Genomic DNA, 17591 nt, shown 5'->3' on the forward strand with positions numbered 1-17591 from the left:
TAATATTATTAAGTGAAATTGCGCGGCGAAGAAGAGGAAAGAAGAGAAGAAGGAAAGCCCTAAATAATGAGAGAAAAGAAGAAAATTAATATAAGCATAAAGAAAATTTATTATAATTATATGCATAGATCATATAGAAACTAGTAGCATTATGTAATTTCTATAAGCTCCAAAAGAAGAAGAGAAAAAAAAAACAAACAAAAAAAAAAAAAAAAAAAAAAAATTGTAATAAGCTGCATCTTTTTATTAATGCCTGAATGTTTTTATTGTCAATATTATTACTATTATTATTATCATTATTGAATATCCCTATTATGATTATTATATTTAAAAGTTCTGCACATAAAACAAAAATTGTAAAGACACATTGCGAATGCGATGTGTTTCAAAGCAAAACAAAAAAAAAAAAAAAAAAAAAAGAAAACAAAACGAGATAAAACCAAACAAAAAAGAAAAACCGACAAACCAACAACAAAAAACTGTAATATTATTCATTATCATATACTTACTAGATGCATATATGCAATTCCTGCCATTTATTAGTGTACATATTATACACATATATCTCTATTCATATATATATATATATATATATATATATATATATGGATGGATATGTGATTTCTTTTCGTTAGTTTATTCCGGCAAAGGATGCTCCCATTGGTCCCAGATCTTCTTCAATTCCCTTTATTTAAGTCTTAAATCTTAAACGTACTGCCATTTTGAGAGAGGTTTTTAAAATCGAAAAAATAAGAAACAAGAAAAAACATTTAGACTTTGTATATGTATAACATTTAGGCTGTTCTCTTCTTTATTTATATATATTTTTTTGTAAGAGCTAAGAAATCAGAAATTTGTGAAGATATGGCAGCCTTATGCGTCGTCCTTGTGTGCGCCAGTGTTGGCTAAGTTTTCTCGACTATCAACTGCAGAATTGAATATTTCCCCTCCCTTTCCCTCCCTCCCACAAACAAGCACAATCATCAATCTCGTTAGCAGCTGAGAGAGAAAGAGAGAGCGATAGATAGCGATTTGGCAGCTGCTTTGAAGCCCACCTTACACCTATACAGACACACACACATACACACAGACGCTTGCATGCTGTATGCACGCACGCACGCACACACATACATAAATATACAAATGCATAGCAAGGAGATGAACAAATGTTAGAATGTCGAAAGTAAAACCAATAAGGATTATTAAATTTATGCACTCATCTGTTGAATACATATATATGTATGTATATATATATATATAAATAACGTGTAGGTAATATATGAACTAATTGATAAATATGCAAGCGTACATATGTACATACAGATGTACAAACATACATATGACTGCAGTTGTGCGTGCGTGTGTAAAACAGTAAAAAAAAAAAAACAAAAAAATAAGACAAAACAAATGTTAGGTTAGGCTTAAGCTCTAAGACTTACAAAACCACACACACATATATATACATACATATGTATGTTTCTAGCACATACAGTCAGCCACTGACAGGACGCATACTAGTTAAACAAGATTCAATATTAGTGTTGAGGTTATGAAGTAAATTTTCCAATATCCGATCACTGTTTGCCTAGCCAAGTAAGTTGTAATATGTAAATGTCTTTTTTTTTATATATATATATACACACACACATACATATATATATATATAAATATATATAAATAGCATTGTATTTAGTTTGTGTATTTTTCAAAGTGCATATGCATATGTATGTGTATATGCATATGTGTGTGTGCATAAGTATGTATATCGATGTACAACTATCGGCTACATCGATTGTTACACACGATATATGTATGTAGCCAATTCTTAAAAGACGAGCTACGAGGATACGATAAATATATATCTACATATATATATATATATATATGTATGTATGTATGGTAAAAAATTTATAGTTATTTAAGATGAATTCGTAACAAATTTATTATATGCATAAAACGTAAACTTAACTGATGTGTAATGTATACCTAGCAAATTGATGCGTAAGACGAATAACGATCATTATGTGAATGATGATAATGATAATGATGAAGTGAAAGCCGTTGCATTAGCAACCGCCTAATAAATGCCGTGTTCTATGCACGCAAAAAAAAACAAAAAACAAAAAACAAAAAAACAAAAACAAAACCAAAAAAGACAAATACAAAACAGGAACTTAGAAAAACAATGCCAAATATATATGTATGTATGTATGTATGCGTATGTTATGTATGTCTCTGCTTGATAACGGCTTCAGCACGCTTCACCACTTGATGTAGGTGAACTTGAAGGTCTTGGGATCGCTGGCCTCGCACACATACAGCATCAGGATCTTGCAGTGGGCATCGTTGATCAGCTCCCGTGTGCTGAACATGTGGACACAGTTCTCGTTGCCGCCGTAATTGTCGGGCATCTGTTTGGGCCCGTTCCAGGGGGCGTAGGTCATGGGGCGGCCCGTCGAGAGCCAGTAGAAGGCACCCTCGGTGCCGAGATCATTGCCAGAGATCCAGAAGTAGTCGTTGTTCTTGAAGCCCTTGGCCTTGATGTGCTTGACCAGGGCCTCCATTTCTGGCTTGTCCTCAATGGAGGCCAGGTGGGCGTTCATCATCCGGCAGGAGGCCGCTGCCTGGAACCAGTTCACCTTGTTCATCGGCTCGATATAATAATAGTTATCGCCGATCCGAACAAACGGCGTGGTGTCAATGTCCGAGGGTATGCCTATCGAAAAAATAAATAAAGAAAACGAAAACTGTGAAACGGAATCAGGACTGGAAGAGAGTGTAGCCGCTAGCTAACCATTGTAGACCTCGGTGCGATAATTGGTGAATATATTGACATCCGGCAGGTAAGTGAACGCTGGCGCCACAAGGCTGGACAGGATTATCACACGCAACATGATGAAACACTTTTCGCTTTCGGACTGCATATTGGCCAATTCAAGCTCGATCTATTTGGCTAACGCTGGGCAACTGTCGGAAATGCCAGTCGGCATTGGGCTTTTATGCGCTACCTGCCCAAGATCATGCGCCATTCCAGGCTGACAATCTCGGTCTGCGACGACACCTGCATTGCGCAAAGCAGCTGCATAAACAATTCCACAGAAATCCAACCGATCTATTACGAGCTTTACCTAGATCTGGCTACTTAAATGTAACTCTAGCTCTGTTTGTTTACCCCTAATCCATAGGAATTGATGAATTCAGAGTAAACAAGAAATGCCTATTTTCAATTTATTAATGCAGAGTATAACCGATTTGTAACATTTGATGTTACAGGCTGAAAGAGGCGTGGCATGTAGTCTATATAGATATAGGTGTGGATCTCTTTAAATAGATTCTTGCTCAAAAAGACGAGCTAAATGAATCAAGTTCTTTTGTCCGTCTTATATTACTGTACATCACTGTTATTTGAATAATTAGATCGATAATAATCGATTTAGTTTGGTTTCGATTTTTTATATTGCATACTTCGCTCTGAAATTGAAGAGAATTATACTGTGCCAAATGGATATATATGAAAAACAGTTTTAAATTGATTTTAGCAATTTTAAAATTGTATTATTATTTAAATTTAATCCAGAAATTCCAACAGGAACAAAAGCTATTTCCAACGTAAAGCCCAAGCAAGGCTTTATGAGTGAATTAGCAGCTCTGCGAAAGGGTTAGCGTATCCCTTAGTCGGCCTTGCCCGACTAGAGCGTGGATCGATTTCATAGATTTACTTGCTAAGCCTCATATTTATGACATATTTATATTTCAAGCAATGTTTCTAACTGCTTCCATAAAAATACCCTGTAAATTGGATCTATAGAGCGGTATACTATTTGCGTATAAATTTATTTTTATGTTTATATTTCCACATAAAATAATATATTTTAGTATAACATTCAAGTTACTGCTTCAGCTCTTCTTCTTGCCTTTCCAAAATTCAGCTAAGACTTGATTGTTATACATGTATATTCCTGATTACTACAACGATCTGAGTCGATCTAGCCCTGCCCGCCAGACTGTATGAACGATCTCGAAACTTATGAGAGTTAGACTTGTAACTATTTCAGTAAATCCATCTATCCCTCTATAGCACCGTCCAAAGGTAAATTTAAAAAAATGTATCGATGTTCCAATATTAAATTATATCTCGTATCGATAGATGTATGTATACAACTTCTTTTGTCATATTTGGTATACCTGTTCCACACACCTTTTAATATAGTCAATACTTTGAAAGGTTTACAAATTTACAAAATTCTTACATTTTTAATAGAATATGCAGATCATGTGCTGAAAATTGCATTGAAATCCGTTAATTAAAACAGAAGTTATCAAACAAAAGGCTATGGAGTGTATTTCTCAAAACACAGATCCATCTGCTATTCGACCACCGCCGACTAAAGTTCTATTACGTATATAGGTTTTAAATTTTTATTTATTTTTTCATTTATTTTTAAATTAATTTAAACATTATTAAATATACATTCTCTTAAGATGACCGACAAAAAAGATTGCTGAAATACAGATACTTGAGTTTGTCATTGTTTTTCGATTTTATTTTTCAAAACTTTACTGTCGTTGCGCTATGATTGTATATGGGTATGTGTGTGTGTGTGTGTATGTATTTGGGTGTGTGTGTGGGTGTGGGTGTGTATGTGTATTCCTGTGAGCCTTAATAGATTTTATCTTTAATATAAATTTCAGTTAAATAGGCTGATTTCCCTTTATTGCATATTAATCGTTGTCGTCGTCGTCGTCAGTTTCGCATCCCAATTTAAATCGAGTTATCCTAAGTCCAGCCCTGCCCATGCTACCCGGAACCCTAATCCAATATATGTTTGTATGTCTATGTGTATACCCCCCCAATAGGCTTTTCGAGACATCCCATTTCATGTGCTATCTACATTCGATCGATGAAATTCATATTTTTGAAATAAAAATCACAATTTGAAGGCGATGCTAATTTGAAATGATCAACCACATACATATATATACCTTGTACAAAAACTAGCTATAGATGGAACGCACATGTCGTCTACCATATATGTATATAAATATGCGCAGATGTACCGTTATATTATATATAATAAGGCAAATACGTCGAGGGACAAGTTGTTGCAGGAAGTTGAATGCAAACAAAAAAAAAAGGATATATATAACAATATATAAATATATAATTCGTATATATATGTGTGTGTGTATGAATGTTTATGTATTGTCTTAGAAACCAGTCATTTATGTGCATGTGTGTGTGTGTGTGTGTGTGAGTGTATGGAAAGGCGTAAGCTCTGCACTGAGAGCAAGAGAGCGAGAGCGAAGAGTGCATGTGTGGGTGTGTGGGTGTGTGCTAAGAGGAAAACTAAATTGTCAATTCAAATAAAAATACACAAAATAATAAACATTAAGTACTTAAGATTTACGTTCAAGTCATTTACAAGTCAAATTAGGTTTTCGAATTTCTTGTTGTTGTCCATTGATGTGGTTAGGTTAAGCGTTTTCTGGTTGCTTTGTTTTCTTTTTGGTCGTCATGTCTTTTAGGGTGTCACATTCGTGTCGTCGCATCCGTTGATCCTCAGCCGTTGTTCGTCGTCCGCACCGTCCACATGGTCCACAGGGTCCACAGGGTCCACATCGTCGGCCGCACGTCAGGGCAGCAGCAGCGGCTTGAAGTACGCCCGACAGAAGATCGTGGACGCCGACGGCGGCAGATCCTGGTTGCGATAATACATATTGCACTCGCGCTCCGTCAGCTTGTCGAACACGGCCGCATATTCCCGATGGAAGGTGGCCATGTCGACGTTGGCCCGGCCGATGGCCGTCAGCGCCAGAAAGAGTATGTCCCGGTAGAACGAGTGCGAACGCTCCACGCCGCTGCTCTTCAGCTTGTGCCGTTCGTTGGCCAGGCGTTTCAGCGGCGTTGCCAGATCGTTGCAGCGAATCGCCGAGAGGATTTGCTGAATGACACTGCAAGGGCAACCGGATGGGCATTCAGTTAATAACACATACATATACCCATCTCTGTCTACATCACTCACTTCATGCTGAGCTGCGCCTGATCGGTCAGCAGCGCCTTTATCAACGGACTGGCCGGCTGCGTCTGTCGATAGAGAATGTACATGGGCGATCCGCTGGTCTCGCTGTGCAAGCTTAGGTTATCCCATAGGCACTGTATGTGTACGGTCTTGACCTTGGTCAGTGGATCCAGCTGCTCCTCATCGCTCTGCGGCAGAGAATATAACATTATTGAGGTACTCTCTCTCACTCTCTCTCTCTCTCTCTCTTTCTTTCTGACTCACCGTTGGCGGCAGACACAGCTCGGGCAGGTGGGTCTTGCCCTCGATGCGCTCCATGAGCCACAGCAGATTCCAGTAGATGATCGGGTGCTCCTCGACGAACGTGGGCTTGATGAGCGACAGGTCGCCCTCCTGGGTGAGTATGTTCTCCAGCTCCTTGCGCAGCACCAGCGGATTCAGATATGGCACCGTCAGGCTGCTCTTATCCGCAGCCACGCGCTCGCCGTTGCTCTCGGCGTCGGCGGCGGACGCCAGGCGCGTGATCTGAACGCTGAGGAAGGGCACGGTCAGCTTGTTGCACGCATGGCACGTGGTGTTCAAGTTGGAGTCCTCCGCCGACCAGCCGCTCATGATCTCCTCGTCGTAGACCAGCACCGAGCAGTTGTGGCACTGCGAGCAGGTCGTCAGCTGTATCAGCACATCGCACTCAGGATCGCCGTTGCTCTGCAATGGATGCAAGTACCGTTAGAATCAGTTTGCACTGCGCTGCCCAGCCCCTTTCCCTGCTCCTACCTCCGTTGGGGTGCTGTAGAGATTGTCGGGCAGCACGGGCAGCGAGTGCAGGTGCAATGCCGCATTGGAGCTGTTCTCGCCCAGGGGCACCAGATTGTTGTAGCTCGACTTGCGCGACTCGCTGAGCCTGCCCCACGGATCCAGGTCACTGGAGACACGCCTCAACTTGCCCTCGTCGGCACCGCCAGCTGCGTCATGGTCCTCGCCGCCCGCAAACGCCTCCTGCTGATGGGGATGATGATGATGATGGTGCTGCAGATGATGGTGGTGATGGTGGTGGTGATGATGATGGGCATGCTGGTGCCCATTGTTCGTCTTCACCGGCGTCGAGTTGGCCGATATGGCGTCCTTGATCTCATCGAATTTGCGCGTCAGCGAGTTGGCCGCATACTTAATGCTGCTCAGGCTGCCCTGGATCAGCTCGTTGGACTTCTTGCTCGTCAGGCTGGGGCTGTTGGAGAGTAAACGTTCGATGAGTTACGATTGTCAAGTGAAAGCTACTTCCACAGTAAGCACGGTTAATAACAACAACAACAACAACAGCAACAAGTTAGGCTAGGACAGCAGCAGCAGGAGCAAAGTCTAAAGTGGATTAGAGCTGAAAAGTAACTGCTTCTTTGCCTATCCTTACTTTCATCTAACAGGCCTATCGATTACTTTCATCTCACAGAGTTTCATTTTAAAGATTGTATTTTAATGATTTAATAAATTATCGCATACAAAGAGTTCCTCATTGAAGATCTAGCAAATAAAATATTGTGAAAGTTCTTGGATTGGAATGAGTTCGTAAATCAGCTGAGCTTGAGCAAGCCAACACAAGATCTTTAGAATAGAAGATACTCTCAGCTTTTAGACCCTTTATCTTTATACTCCATAGCACATTAATAACTTCTTTGTTAATTGCAATGAAGATTTCAGCTTATGATCTACGTATCCCATTGAATGTAGGGAAGCTTAGTAAAGGGTTAAACTCCCACACATTTAAGACAGATTTGCAACTGAACTTCAGTTTGAAGAATTGGGGAATATGTGCAGTGGAAACTGTATAAATAACAAAAATACTTTATATATATTTATATAAAAGTTAATGCAAATTTTTTGATATTTGAATTCTTTTATCTGTTCTAATAGATATTCTTAAAATTGTATAAGTTATAGATTCCTTGACACAGACCTCATTTGCGCGGACCTACAAAAGCTTACAAGTCTCGAGCTCTCATAGTTTCAGAGTTCGATGGGTTCACAGTGCGGACAGACGGACAGAGCTAAATTAACTCAGCTCGTTGGCTTGTTCAACAATATATATATATATTCATATATATTTTATGGAGTCGCCCACGCCTCCTTCTGTCTGTTACATACATTTTAACAAAGTCAATATACCCTAACTGCCCACTTTCAATTTCTGTAAATATTTCCCACTTTTCAGCTTCTCACGTTACTGAAATTATTTAGAAATTACTTGAAATGCTTGTAATATCAATATGAAACCACTTGGCGAAGAAGTACAACAATTTGCTGCTGCTGTTATGAAAAGAACAGATTGAGAGAGAGAGAGAGAGAGAGAGAGAGTGAGTACAGACACTTGAGTGAGATAGTGATAGAAATGAAGTACACAAGTAAGAGCGAGAGAGATAGAGAGAGTGAGCGAGATAGAGAATGAGTTTCGGGGCTGCTGTGGGTTATGAAGAAAACGAGGTTTACCGAGGATGTTGTGGTAATGTGCGTAACATGAATAACTGTAAACATTCAGTGTGAGTGAGTGAGAGAGCGAGTGACTGTGAGTGCTTGTGCATGTGTGGGTGGGTGGGTGTGAGAGTGGGTGTGGGTGTGGTTGTGTGGCTTGTGTCAAACCTTCAATTGCCCGCCACCAACAACAACAACAACATCATCATCATCAACAACCGACGATCAAATTGCGTTAAAGGACAACCCAAAACCCGAAACGTTTCGTATTGCAGTAATCGATCCCAGGTGAAACTTAAGTGGAATACATAAGAGTCTTCAATTGTTGTGCGTGTAGGTGTGTGTAGGTGTGTGAGTGTGTGTGTAATAGCAAATGCTGTGTGACATACTTGAGAAATAGCAATATCAACCACATTTACAGCTAATTGACCATATGGAAAATTATTTGTTATTGTTATTGAACCCAGTTAATCACAGCTTGATTAAAGATCTTTATTTAGGTCTGCAGTGAAATCTACATGATATTGAGTGGAAGCTATGATGAGAGTCAAGTTACTATTTATGAGACTGACTGAACTTTGTGTATATTAAATTAAAGGTTTTGCTCAGATTTATGGGATAGTTTGCTGATAGACTTTGACTTTTAGCTATATAAATTAGAAACCAATAAATAGTTGGTGATTGATTCATAGAAATTAGCATACTAGTAAATCAGCATTACCATCTGTAGCTTTGATTATGACATTCCCATCTATATCTATATATTATAGTTCCCTTTCCATTAATAGATTGCTTTGCTGAGATATGGATAGACGGACCTGATATGAGACAAGCTCCAATGGATCAGATAATATGTGGAAATATAAAGGGACTATATATAGGGGACCAGAGATATCTCTTTACAGTTAAAAATTTAAGCTCTTTAAGGAAATTCCCATCGGGAATTTCACAAATATCTATCAGCTATGATTCAGTTAGGCTTAAATTAGGATCTAGGTCTAGTTTTGAGGCAATGTGAAAACGGAATTAGCGTGAAAGAGAACCAAAACGAATGCCGCAACAGCAATTGCAACATGTGTGCGTGTGTCTGTGTGTGTGTGTGTCTGGTGTACAAGTTTTAAGAGCTTTGCTGACTGACTTACCTTATACTTGATATATTTTCTATAATATTGGCGGGCAATTTCAAGTCTTTCTTAAGGGACAATCGTGCGGGTGAATAACGTCTACAGTAAAAAAAAAAAAACAACAACAAATACAAAACGTTGCACAGAAACGAATTGGAGCGATTCAGAGAGTTTTCATATATGGGAGATCCAAAAAGGCAAAAAACAGAATCGAAACAAATTAATTAATTGAAATAAATAAAATGCTCAAGGAGGGAAAAGAAATATAACAGTTTGTATAAATCAGTGTGTGTGTGTGTGTGTGTGTGTGTGTGAGAGCGGTTTGTCTGTGTGTGGGTGTGAGTGAGTGTGATTATATGCAAGTGATACGATAGATGAATGACACACAACATATACATATACATATATATATATATATATATATATATATATACATATACACATATACATATACATATACATATACATATACATATACATATACATATGCATATACATATACATATGCATATACATATACATATACATATACATATACACATATATATACATATACATATACATATACATATACATATACACATATACATATACATATACACATATACATATACATATGCGTATATGTATTGTAGTTCATATAGGAATTGATCGGGTCTGTTGCTTCGCTCTCGTCTGTTTTGCGTTTGGCTGCGACTTAGTTACCCGAATGTGAATTTGAGCGAGGAGCCAATGTTGGCCAGGCTGTGGGTGACGCCGCTGCTGGCCACGGGCATCGTCTCGGAGCGGTGCATGCTCTTGCCGATCTGCGTGGACTCGTCGAAGGTGGCGCTGCGCTGGCCCCGGAACAGGATCGGCTTGTCGCTGTACATGTTGCTATTGGCGGTTGCTGCTGTTGTTGCTGCCATCTCTGGCTGTGCCTCTGGCTGCTGTGTGGGCGTAGCGTCCTCCTCGTTCAAGGCGCCCAGCGGATCGTTCTGGGTGACGGGAGTACGTGGCGAAATCCTAGAAAATTGAAAAGAGTTGGGAATTGAACCGAAGCGAACGTCAAGGAGGAATCATACTTGGTGGGGCTCTGCACACGCTGCCTGGCCTGATGTGCGCCCACATGCTCGTCGAGCTCATCTTGCTCCTGCTCCTCGTCCACATCCGCATCCACATCGACATCCACGTCCACGTCCAGGTCGTAGTCGCCGCCAGCAAACTCCATGTCCTGCTTGCCTTTCTGCGGCGTCTGCGGCGCCGACAGCTCCGCGTGCTCGGCCTGTTGGTCCTCGTCTTCGTCGTCGTCCTCGCCATCGCCGATGCTCATGATCTGCTTGCGCGGCTTGTTCAGCAGCTGCGCGTCGCCGCCGTAGGTGGGCGTGAGGGGCGTGCTGCCGTTGGCGCTGTTGGAGGCCGACTCGCCGCTGATGAGCAGCCCAGCGCTGTTGACCACGTCCTCGGTGGGCAGCGCGTCCGCAGTGCCGCCCGCCACCGTCTGGCGCACAATGCTGCCCAGCTTGTTGCGCAGCCTGTCGAAGGCGGCGAAGTCGAGCAGCCCCCCGCCGCCGCCGCCGCCACCGCCGCCACCCTCGCCGGAGCTGGCCAGACTGCTGCGCGACTGGCCGTCCACCATTTCCAGGGTGCTCAGATTGTGGTCGTGCGAGGAGCTGAGGGACTTGCACACCTTGGCGGCGGCTCGGCGCTTGCCGGCGCGACGAAAGTGCGCCGCGCCCATCACGACGTTCTTGATGCGGTTCCAGCGGATCTGGCTGAGCGTGGTGCTGTCGCTGGGCCACTGCGACTCGAGCACGCAGCGATTGTAGAAGCCGTAGGTGAGCGCGTTCGGCTGGACGCCCGAGCGCTTCATCAGGTAGTGCAGGCGCACCGCCAGCACCGGCAGATTGTGGATGCCGCAGAGCTGCATCATGATGCGGTAGCAGAACTCGTCGCAGGTGATCTTCAGCTTGCTGGCGCGCACCAGGACGTCGTAGGCGGCGCGCAGGATGTCGTGCTCCTTGCCCGCGTGCCGCGTGTCCATCACCATGGAGGGCAGAATCAGAAAGTACAGCGAGTAGCAGGTGGCCAGCAGGTACTTGGACCACGCCTCCGGATGCTGCTGGCAGCGGCTGGCCATCTTCTGCGACAGCTTCACCTCGTGCTTGGTGCGGCGTGCGATCGGTGAGCCGGGCGACAGCGAGGCGTTCAGCTGAAGCTGCAGGAACTGCGACAGCGCCGTCTTCTTGGTGCTCTGCAGCAGCTCCGGCCTTAGCGTGAAGTTCTTGTACACGTAGCTGGAGGCGCCGCCGGACGCTACGGACACATTGTCCGGCGGAAAGATGTACTTGGTGCGCTCGCTGCTCTGGCCCGTGTCCCAGTCAACCAGACGCAGCTGCCCGGGCGTCTCGTCGTAGCCCGTCACCTTCTCGGCGCACTCGTCGAAGAAGCTCAGGCCGTGATCTCCGTCGGAGACAAAGCTGCGCTCCTCGATGAACCGGATGAACATTTGAGTTTTCATCAGCAGCTCAAAGAATTTCTGGTGCGACTATAAAGAGGAGCGAGCGAGAGAGAGAGAGAGAGAGAGAGAGATGTAGTGGGGGTGTGATAGAGATAGAGAGGGAAATCACGTACTACAAATACATTAGCTAAATTAAAACAAGTAAGAAGGCTCCAGTCGAGACTGCTCGACTAGGAGATACCCTGAACCCTCCAAGCTGATATTCTAATCATTCTGGACCTCTTTTATGCACACATACATACACATGCACGTATAAGCACGCGCTCTGCAAACTGCGCAGCTAGCAGCGGCTGCGCTTGGGCTGCGCTGCAGTGTGGACAATATTATGAGAATTTATTTGTTGAATAATTTCTTTTGTAGACATACGATCCTAATGAAACTTTTAGAGCGTAATCATATGGCTAAAATGCGTGTACATTCCAAAGCAAAAGTCTCTAGTACGTAAAATGCGTTTTTTACAAATTGGGGGCGAAGGGGGCGTGGTATCCAAAATCTGTAAATTACAAAATCTTTGTATCTATTAACTTTATATACAACTTAAATTTGAAGACTCCAGGTCTATAGGTGCTCAAATTAGGCTGAAAAAACAATGTCGATTTTTCGATTATTCTCGATAAAAAGTTATCGGATGAGTTATCGAAAAAATAAAGCAAACTCGTACTGCCTATGGTATACACGAGTATGCATGCCAAATTTCAGCTCTCTAACTCTTATATCTTCTGAGATCCTTTTGCTCATACGGACGGACGGACGGACAGGGCTATATCGACTCAGCTCGTCGCGCTGATCAAGAATATATATACTTTATGGGGTCTGAGATGATTCCTTCTGCCTGTTACATACTTTTCACAAAACCATTATACCCTGATTTCCCATTTTCAATGGGTTTAGGGTATAATGAATTATTCGCTGAATTGGGCTATTCATCAATGCTAATGGCATATCAATAAATTTACTATATTCGATGTGTGCCGGAACGAAGATGAGATCACAAGACCTGACTCATTGGATGCAGCATCACTTGCCTTTGATTGAATGATTTCATATAAAGCAATTCCCGCGACTGCGAAAACTAATTCAAACGGCCCACAGCAAAAGGGGCAAACCTCTGGCTCTGATTGAGTGCTCCGCATTCCCGAGGCAGAAGTGCGAATGCTCTCTGCACATATGTATGTGTATGTATGTGTGTGATGTGGTTCGATTGTGCAGTGTCAGCTATACTACATACATATATGGCAGCCCGATTAGTGTCGAGTTGTGGTTGATTGAACCGCGCAGCAATTATAATTAGTTTAATTACGATAATTACTGCGAACGTAATTGGCCGACTTGGGGCATTTGAATATCGCCGCAGATTATCGGACGCATTAGGAGATATCAGTGGCGACGCCGCTAAGCGGACGACAGTGGCCGATTCTCCCAACGGGTTACCTCTGGCTGACGCTGACGTCATCTTGGGAATGCGAATATTATTGGGAGTTAAAAATAGATTGAATACTACTTTCTAGATTGCTGCGAGGGAAAAGCAAAAGCAAAAGCAAAAGCAAGAACATGAGCAAGAGCAAGAGCAAGAGCAACAGCAATGAGCTTCAAGGCCACAGCGAATGAATCTACCGAAACAGTTGTCCGCACGCAATTGCTTGGCCCATGGTCTGGGGCCACGGCCCGCCCCCTGGCGCTACGCCGTGCTTACCTTGTCCCGCGAGCGCAGAAAAGCTTTCAGCTGAAATAAGGCACTCGGATCCGTGGCGCCCACAGAGGGTGCCTTTGAAATTGGCACCAGATAGTCACGATAGCCGCGCAATATGCACGCCATGAAGAGCAGAAATGCCTCTTGGATGCGCTGCTCCAGCACCAGCTGCAAAAAAACAAATTAAAAAAAGATAAAAAGAAAACACATTAACATAAATTGAGCTGAATCAAGTAAATTGAAAAGGGGAAGGGAGGGGGAGAGCTGCTCGTCGGTCAAACTTACCTCACGCTTGCGCTTGCGTATGTCCCGATCCAAGCTGTTGGTCGAGTCGTAGCTGATGGGCTTGGCGTTCTCCAGCTCGGTGAGCGTCTGTCGCAGCAGTCGAGCCGCGCGCTTGGGCAGCAGCTTGGGCGTCAAATGGCGCTGGGAGTCACACAGCTGTGGGCGAGAGAGATTCAAGAATAGACGAATGAACAGAGAGAGAGAGAGAGGGAGAGAGAGGGAAAGAGAGTGAAGAATGCATACGCTGATGTTGTTGGTGTCCAGATCAATGCAGGTCACATCCGTGGGCGGCTCGTACAGATCGAAGAAGCGCGAGTCGACGCCAATCAAATAAGGCAACGGCGCATGCAGCACTTCGGCCAAGCCCAGCGGGCACAGCGGTATGTAGGGGCATTGCCACTTGAACGGAAAGAGTAGCGAGACAATCGCCTCAGCGACGGCAGTCAGAGTTGCAGGCCTACAAATGAGAGCTGGATGAGACAGAGCCAAAGACGCAGACGCAGTCGGAGTGGGAGTGGGAGTGGAAGTGGGAGTCGGCACTTACCTGAGCGAGTGTATGAGTATCTTTTGTTCGGTGAGCGCCAAGAGGAGCACGTGCAGGCAGTTATCGGTGCCCAGGTTCTGGAGGAGCATGTGGAAGCCGGCGCCGCTGCGCGGCAGTGGTGAGTCCTCTGGCTGCGTGAGCAGAATTCGATCGTTCGACTCACTCGACAGCTGCAGGTGTATGCTGGGCGCTGGGAAGGGCACCTCGTCCAGCAGCTGGATAATGTAACGCTCCACGGGTATCGGTATATTGACGCCATACACGACCATCCGCTAGGAGAGAGCGGGGGTAAGATGAGTTCGGTTAGCGGGCGTCTGTTAATTGCTGCAGGCGCTTACGTGTAAATATTTCAGCCACTTGTCGAAGGTGTCGCCAAACGGATGGTGCGAGAGCAGGCAGATGGCCTTGATCATGTGGAGCGAGTGCTGGGCCGCAAACTCCTCATCCCAGCCGAGCAGCTCGCGCTGCTCCGCGGACAGCAGCGATTCACTGCAAGCGAATGAATGTATCGTCAATTGAATCACGAATAATCACGTTTTGTGTGCATTTCTTACTCGTAATCCTCGTAGAATGTGAGCGCCGAGCCGTACACCTTGTAGGTGCCGTCGCTCACAGTTAGTACAAAGGTGCTGAACACAGGGCTGATGGGCTTCCGTTTCTCGGTGCCATTGACGTGGGGCCAGGCCTCCAGGCTGGCGCCCATGGGCAGGCAGAAGAGGGGCACGCTCGGACAGAGATTGAGCGGAAAGTCCGTGTGATCGACGGTGGGATAGCGCAGCAATATTTCCGGCTTATAGCTAATGTGCTTGGGACGGTACATGGACTTCTTGTAGCACAGGTATACATCGCTGCCCACATAGCCCTTGTTCAGCGTCTTGTAAATGAGACAGAAGGCGTGCGGCGGTCGTTCCCCTTTGCTCTGGACGATCACGCAGAGTTCGGTGACCACCAGCTCGTTGCAGGGCATGTCTGGACGGGCTCGACGATATGTGAGAAATGTTTTCGCCGACGAGTTGTTCACATTGGCCACACGGCCGCCGGGCGTCTCGGCCACTATCTCCGCATCCGACATGATGCGCTCGTGACCATCATAGAGCACACCTTCAATGGCAGAGGACAAAACCACTCGATTACAGCTCACATGTGGGGCTTCGATTCACTCACCGATATCCACTAGCGGCGGTCGATCCTTGCCGCGTCGAAAGTATATGTAGCATTCAGTGGTGCGGACGGAGCCATGATTGAGATTTGCTGGCAGTCCAGTGGGCGTGTGCTCCAACAGCTCATAGCCATCGGGAATCTGTTCGCCGAGCAGCGGAAAGAAAACGCCAATGTCTGTGATGGGCTCAATTGTATTGGCCGCACGCAGACGGCCCGAGTCATTGAATATGTTCTCCTGGAGCAGCTGTGGCTGCTCGGGCATTCCGGCAATCACAAAGTAATCCGCTATGCGTTTCTCCTCCATGTCTTATGCTGGAATCGCTCGTGTGTTCGTCTCAACTGCAAAGAAATGCCAAAACGGTGAAGCTTTTAGTCGTTGCGATAAGATAAAACGGACGGGCAAAGACACATGCCGCCAGGCCAGGCCGCCGTACCAAAGTCGATACGGTGGCGGCAGCTGGCGCAAATCTATCTTTGTTTACATTGCCGACGTCGTCGTGCTATCGCCGCAAGCTGATTACAAATGCGCACAGCTCGAATGAAAATCAAAGCAATAATATAAATAAGCAACTTTGCTCGAATCTCGAATCTCGATACGAACGACAATGTCGCTGCCGTCGTCAATGCTGATGTCGTGGATTTTGCTGCTGCTGCTGTTGTTGTTGTTGTTGTTGTTGCTACTGCTGCTGTCGTTGCTGTTGTTGTTGTTGTTATCGTTGCTGTTTCAGATTATGCTACGACCACAGCTTACAACAAAAACAAGTTCCGCATGATGATTCAACGACGTTTCCGCTGCTGCTGCCGCTGCTGCTGTTACTGCTGCTGCTGTTACTTCTGTTGCTGTTGTTTTTGTTGTTGTTGGCGTTCAATGATAGGCCATTTGTTTTGTTGCTGGTGATTTGGTTTTTGTTTACAGGAATCGAAATCCGCTGCCGTTGCGGTCGCTCCAGTTTCAAATGCAAAACTTACGAATCCGCTGATGTCGCATTTACCGTTGTGGCAGCTGCTTGAAAGAAGCGCTGCTGCGTCTTTGATTCAGTTCAATTTTCAATTTTCGTCGTCGTTTTTGCAACTTCTTCACACTACGTTAATTTCTACACAGCGTTGCACAAACACACACTCGCACACCACACACAACACACCGACCACACACTCGCACACATGCATATGCACGCATTCATACAGACAAGACACGAATCATACATACATATCGATATGTAGGCGGCGACATCCGCCCACTTGCACTTTGTCTTGACTCTGTGCCCTTAACTATCGCGCGTCTTTTGTTCAATTTGTTACGTCGTAGATGTTTAATGCATGCCAATTCGTTGTGTATTGAAAGCTAGGGTTGTTGATATATCGCACACTGCTCGTGTCAAATTTCGATAGAACAATACATGTATCGATTGGGCTCATAAATAAATGATCTTACTGTAGTTAAGGAAACGATTAACGAGACGGTGTTTATACTATACGTATGTTTGTAGAGTTGTACAGAAATTGATTGCATTAAGATGAATCACCTTATATAGTGGCATTTAACAGCAACAAATAAATAATTCTTTGAGATGAACATCTGAATTTGGTGAACTATCGCCAAAGCTTTGAGATTGACCGTTTCCGACTATCGATTGTAATAAACATATTAAAATCTTACTGAGCATGTATAATTTAACTCTGCAGTTGTAGGAATAAACAAAGTCAACCAGTTTTTCTATAAAAGTACAATGCGGCATTTTATGCTTAGGGGTTCCAGTAAACCATTTATTTACATGTACTGAATATTGCAGAAACAACGCTTAGGAAA

The 17591-nt window shown here is 44.1% G+C and overlaps 2 protein-coding genes across 5 annotated transcripts; both read right to left on the reverse strand.

The window, feature by feature from the left end:
* Positions 1 to 1914: 1914 nt before the first annotated feature.
* On the reverse strand, positions 1915 to 2991 carry LOC6584615 (C-type lectin 37Da). Its single transcript, XM_002010223.4, has 2 exons — positions 2795 to 2991; positions 1915 to 2716 (listed from the first exon to the last, which is right to left on the reverse strand). Exons 1-2 carry the CDS (start codon positions 2922 to 2924, stop codon positions 2262 to 2264), a joined length of 585 nt encoding a protein of 194 aa, XP_002010259.1. The 5' UTR covers positions 2925 to 2991; the 3' UTR covers positions 1915 to 2261.
* A 1526-nt stretch (positions 2992 to 4517) lies between these two features.
* On the reverse strand, positions 4518 to 17135 carry LOC6584616 (DENN domain-containing protein Crag). Of its 4 annotated transcripts, none has more exons than XM_015161267.3 (15): positions 16992 to 17135; positions 15788 to 16123; positions 15178 to 15724; positions 14962 to 15112; positions 14624 to 14895; positions 14323 to 14536; positions 14080 to 14235; positions 13798 to 13962; positions 10669 to 12131; positions 10310 to 10609; positions 9623 to 9703; positions 6795 to 7245; positions 6285 to 6725; positions 6024 to 6208; positions 4518 to 5952 (listed from the first exon to the last, which is right to left on the reverse strand). In XM_015161267.3, exons 2-15 carry the CDS (start codon positions 16086 to 16088, stop codon positions 5634 to 5636), a joined length of 5046 nt encoding a protein of 1681 aa, XP_015016753.1. In that variant the 5' UTR covers positions 16089 to 16123; positions 16992 to 17135; the 3' UTR covers positions 4518 to 5633. The 4 variants fall into 4 exon arrangements, with proteins under 4 accessions (XP_015016753.1, XP_032588183.1, XP_002010260.1 ...); XM_032732292.2 differs by lacking the exon at positions 16992 to 17135 and adding an exon at positions 16777 to 16950; XM_002010224.4 differs by lacking the exon at positions 16992 to 17135 and adding an exon at positions 16754 to 16950.
* Positions 17136 to 17591: the final 456 nt, after the last annotated feature.

This window comes from Drosophila mojavensis, unplaced genomic scaffold (genome assembly GCF_018153725.1).
Source record: "Drosophila mojavensis isolate 15081-1352.22 unplaced genomic scaffold, ASM1815372v1 contig_136, whole genome shotgun sequence".
Classification (NCBI taxonomy): domain Eukaryota; kingdom Metazoa; phylum Arthropoda; class Insecta; order Diptera; family Drosophilidae; genus Drosophila; species Drosophila mojavensis.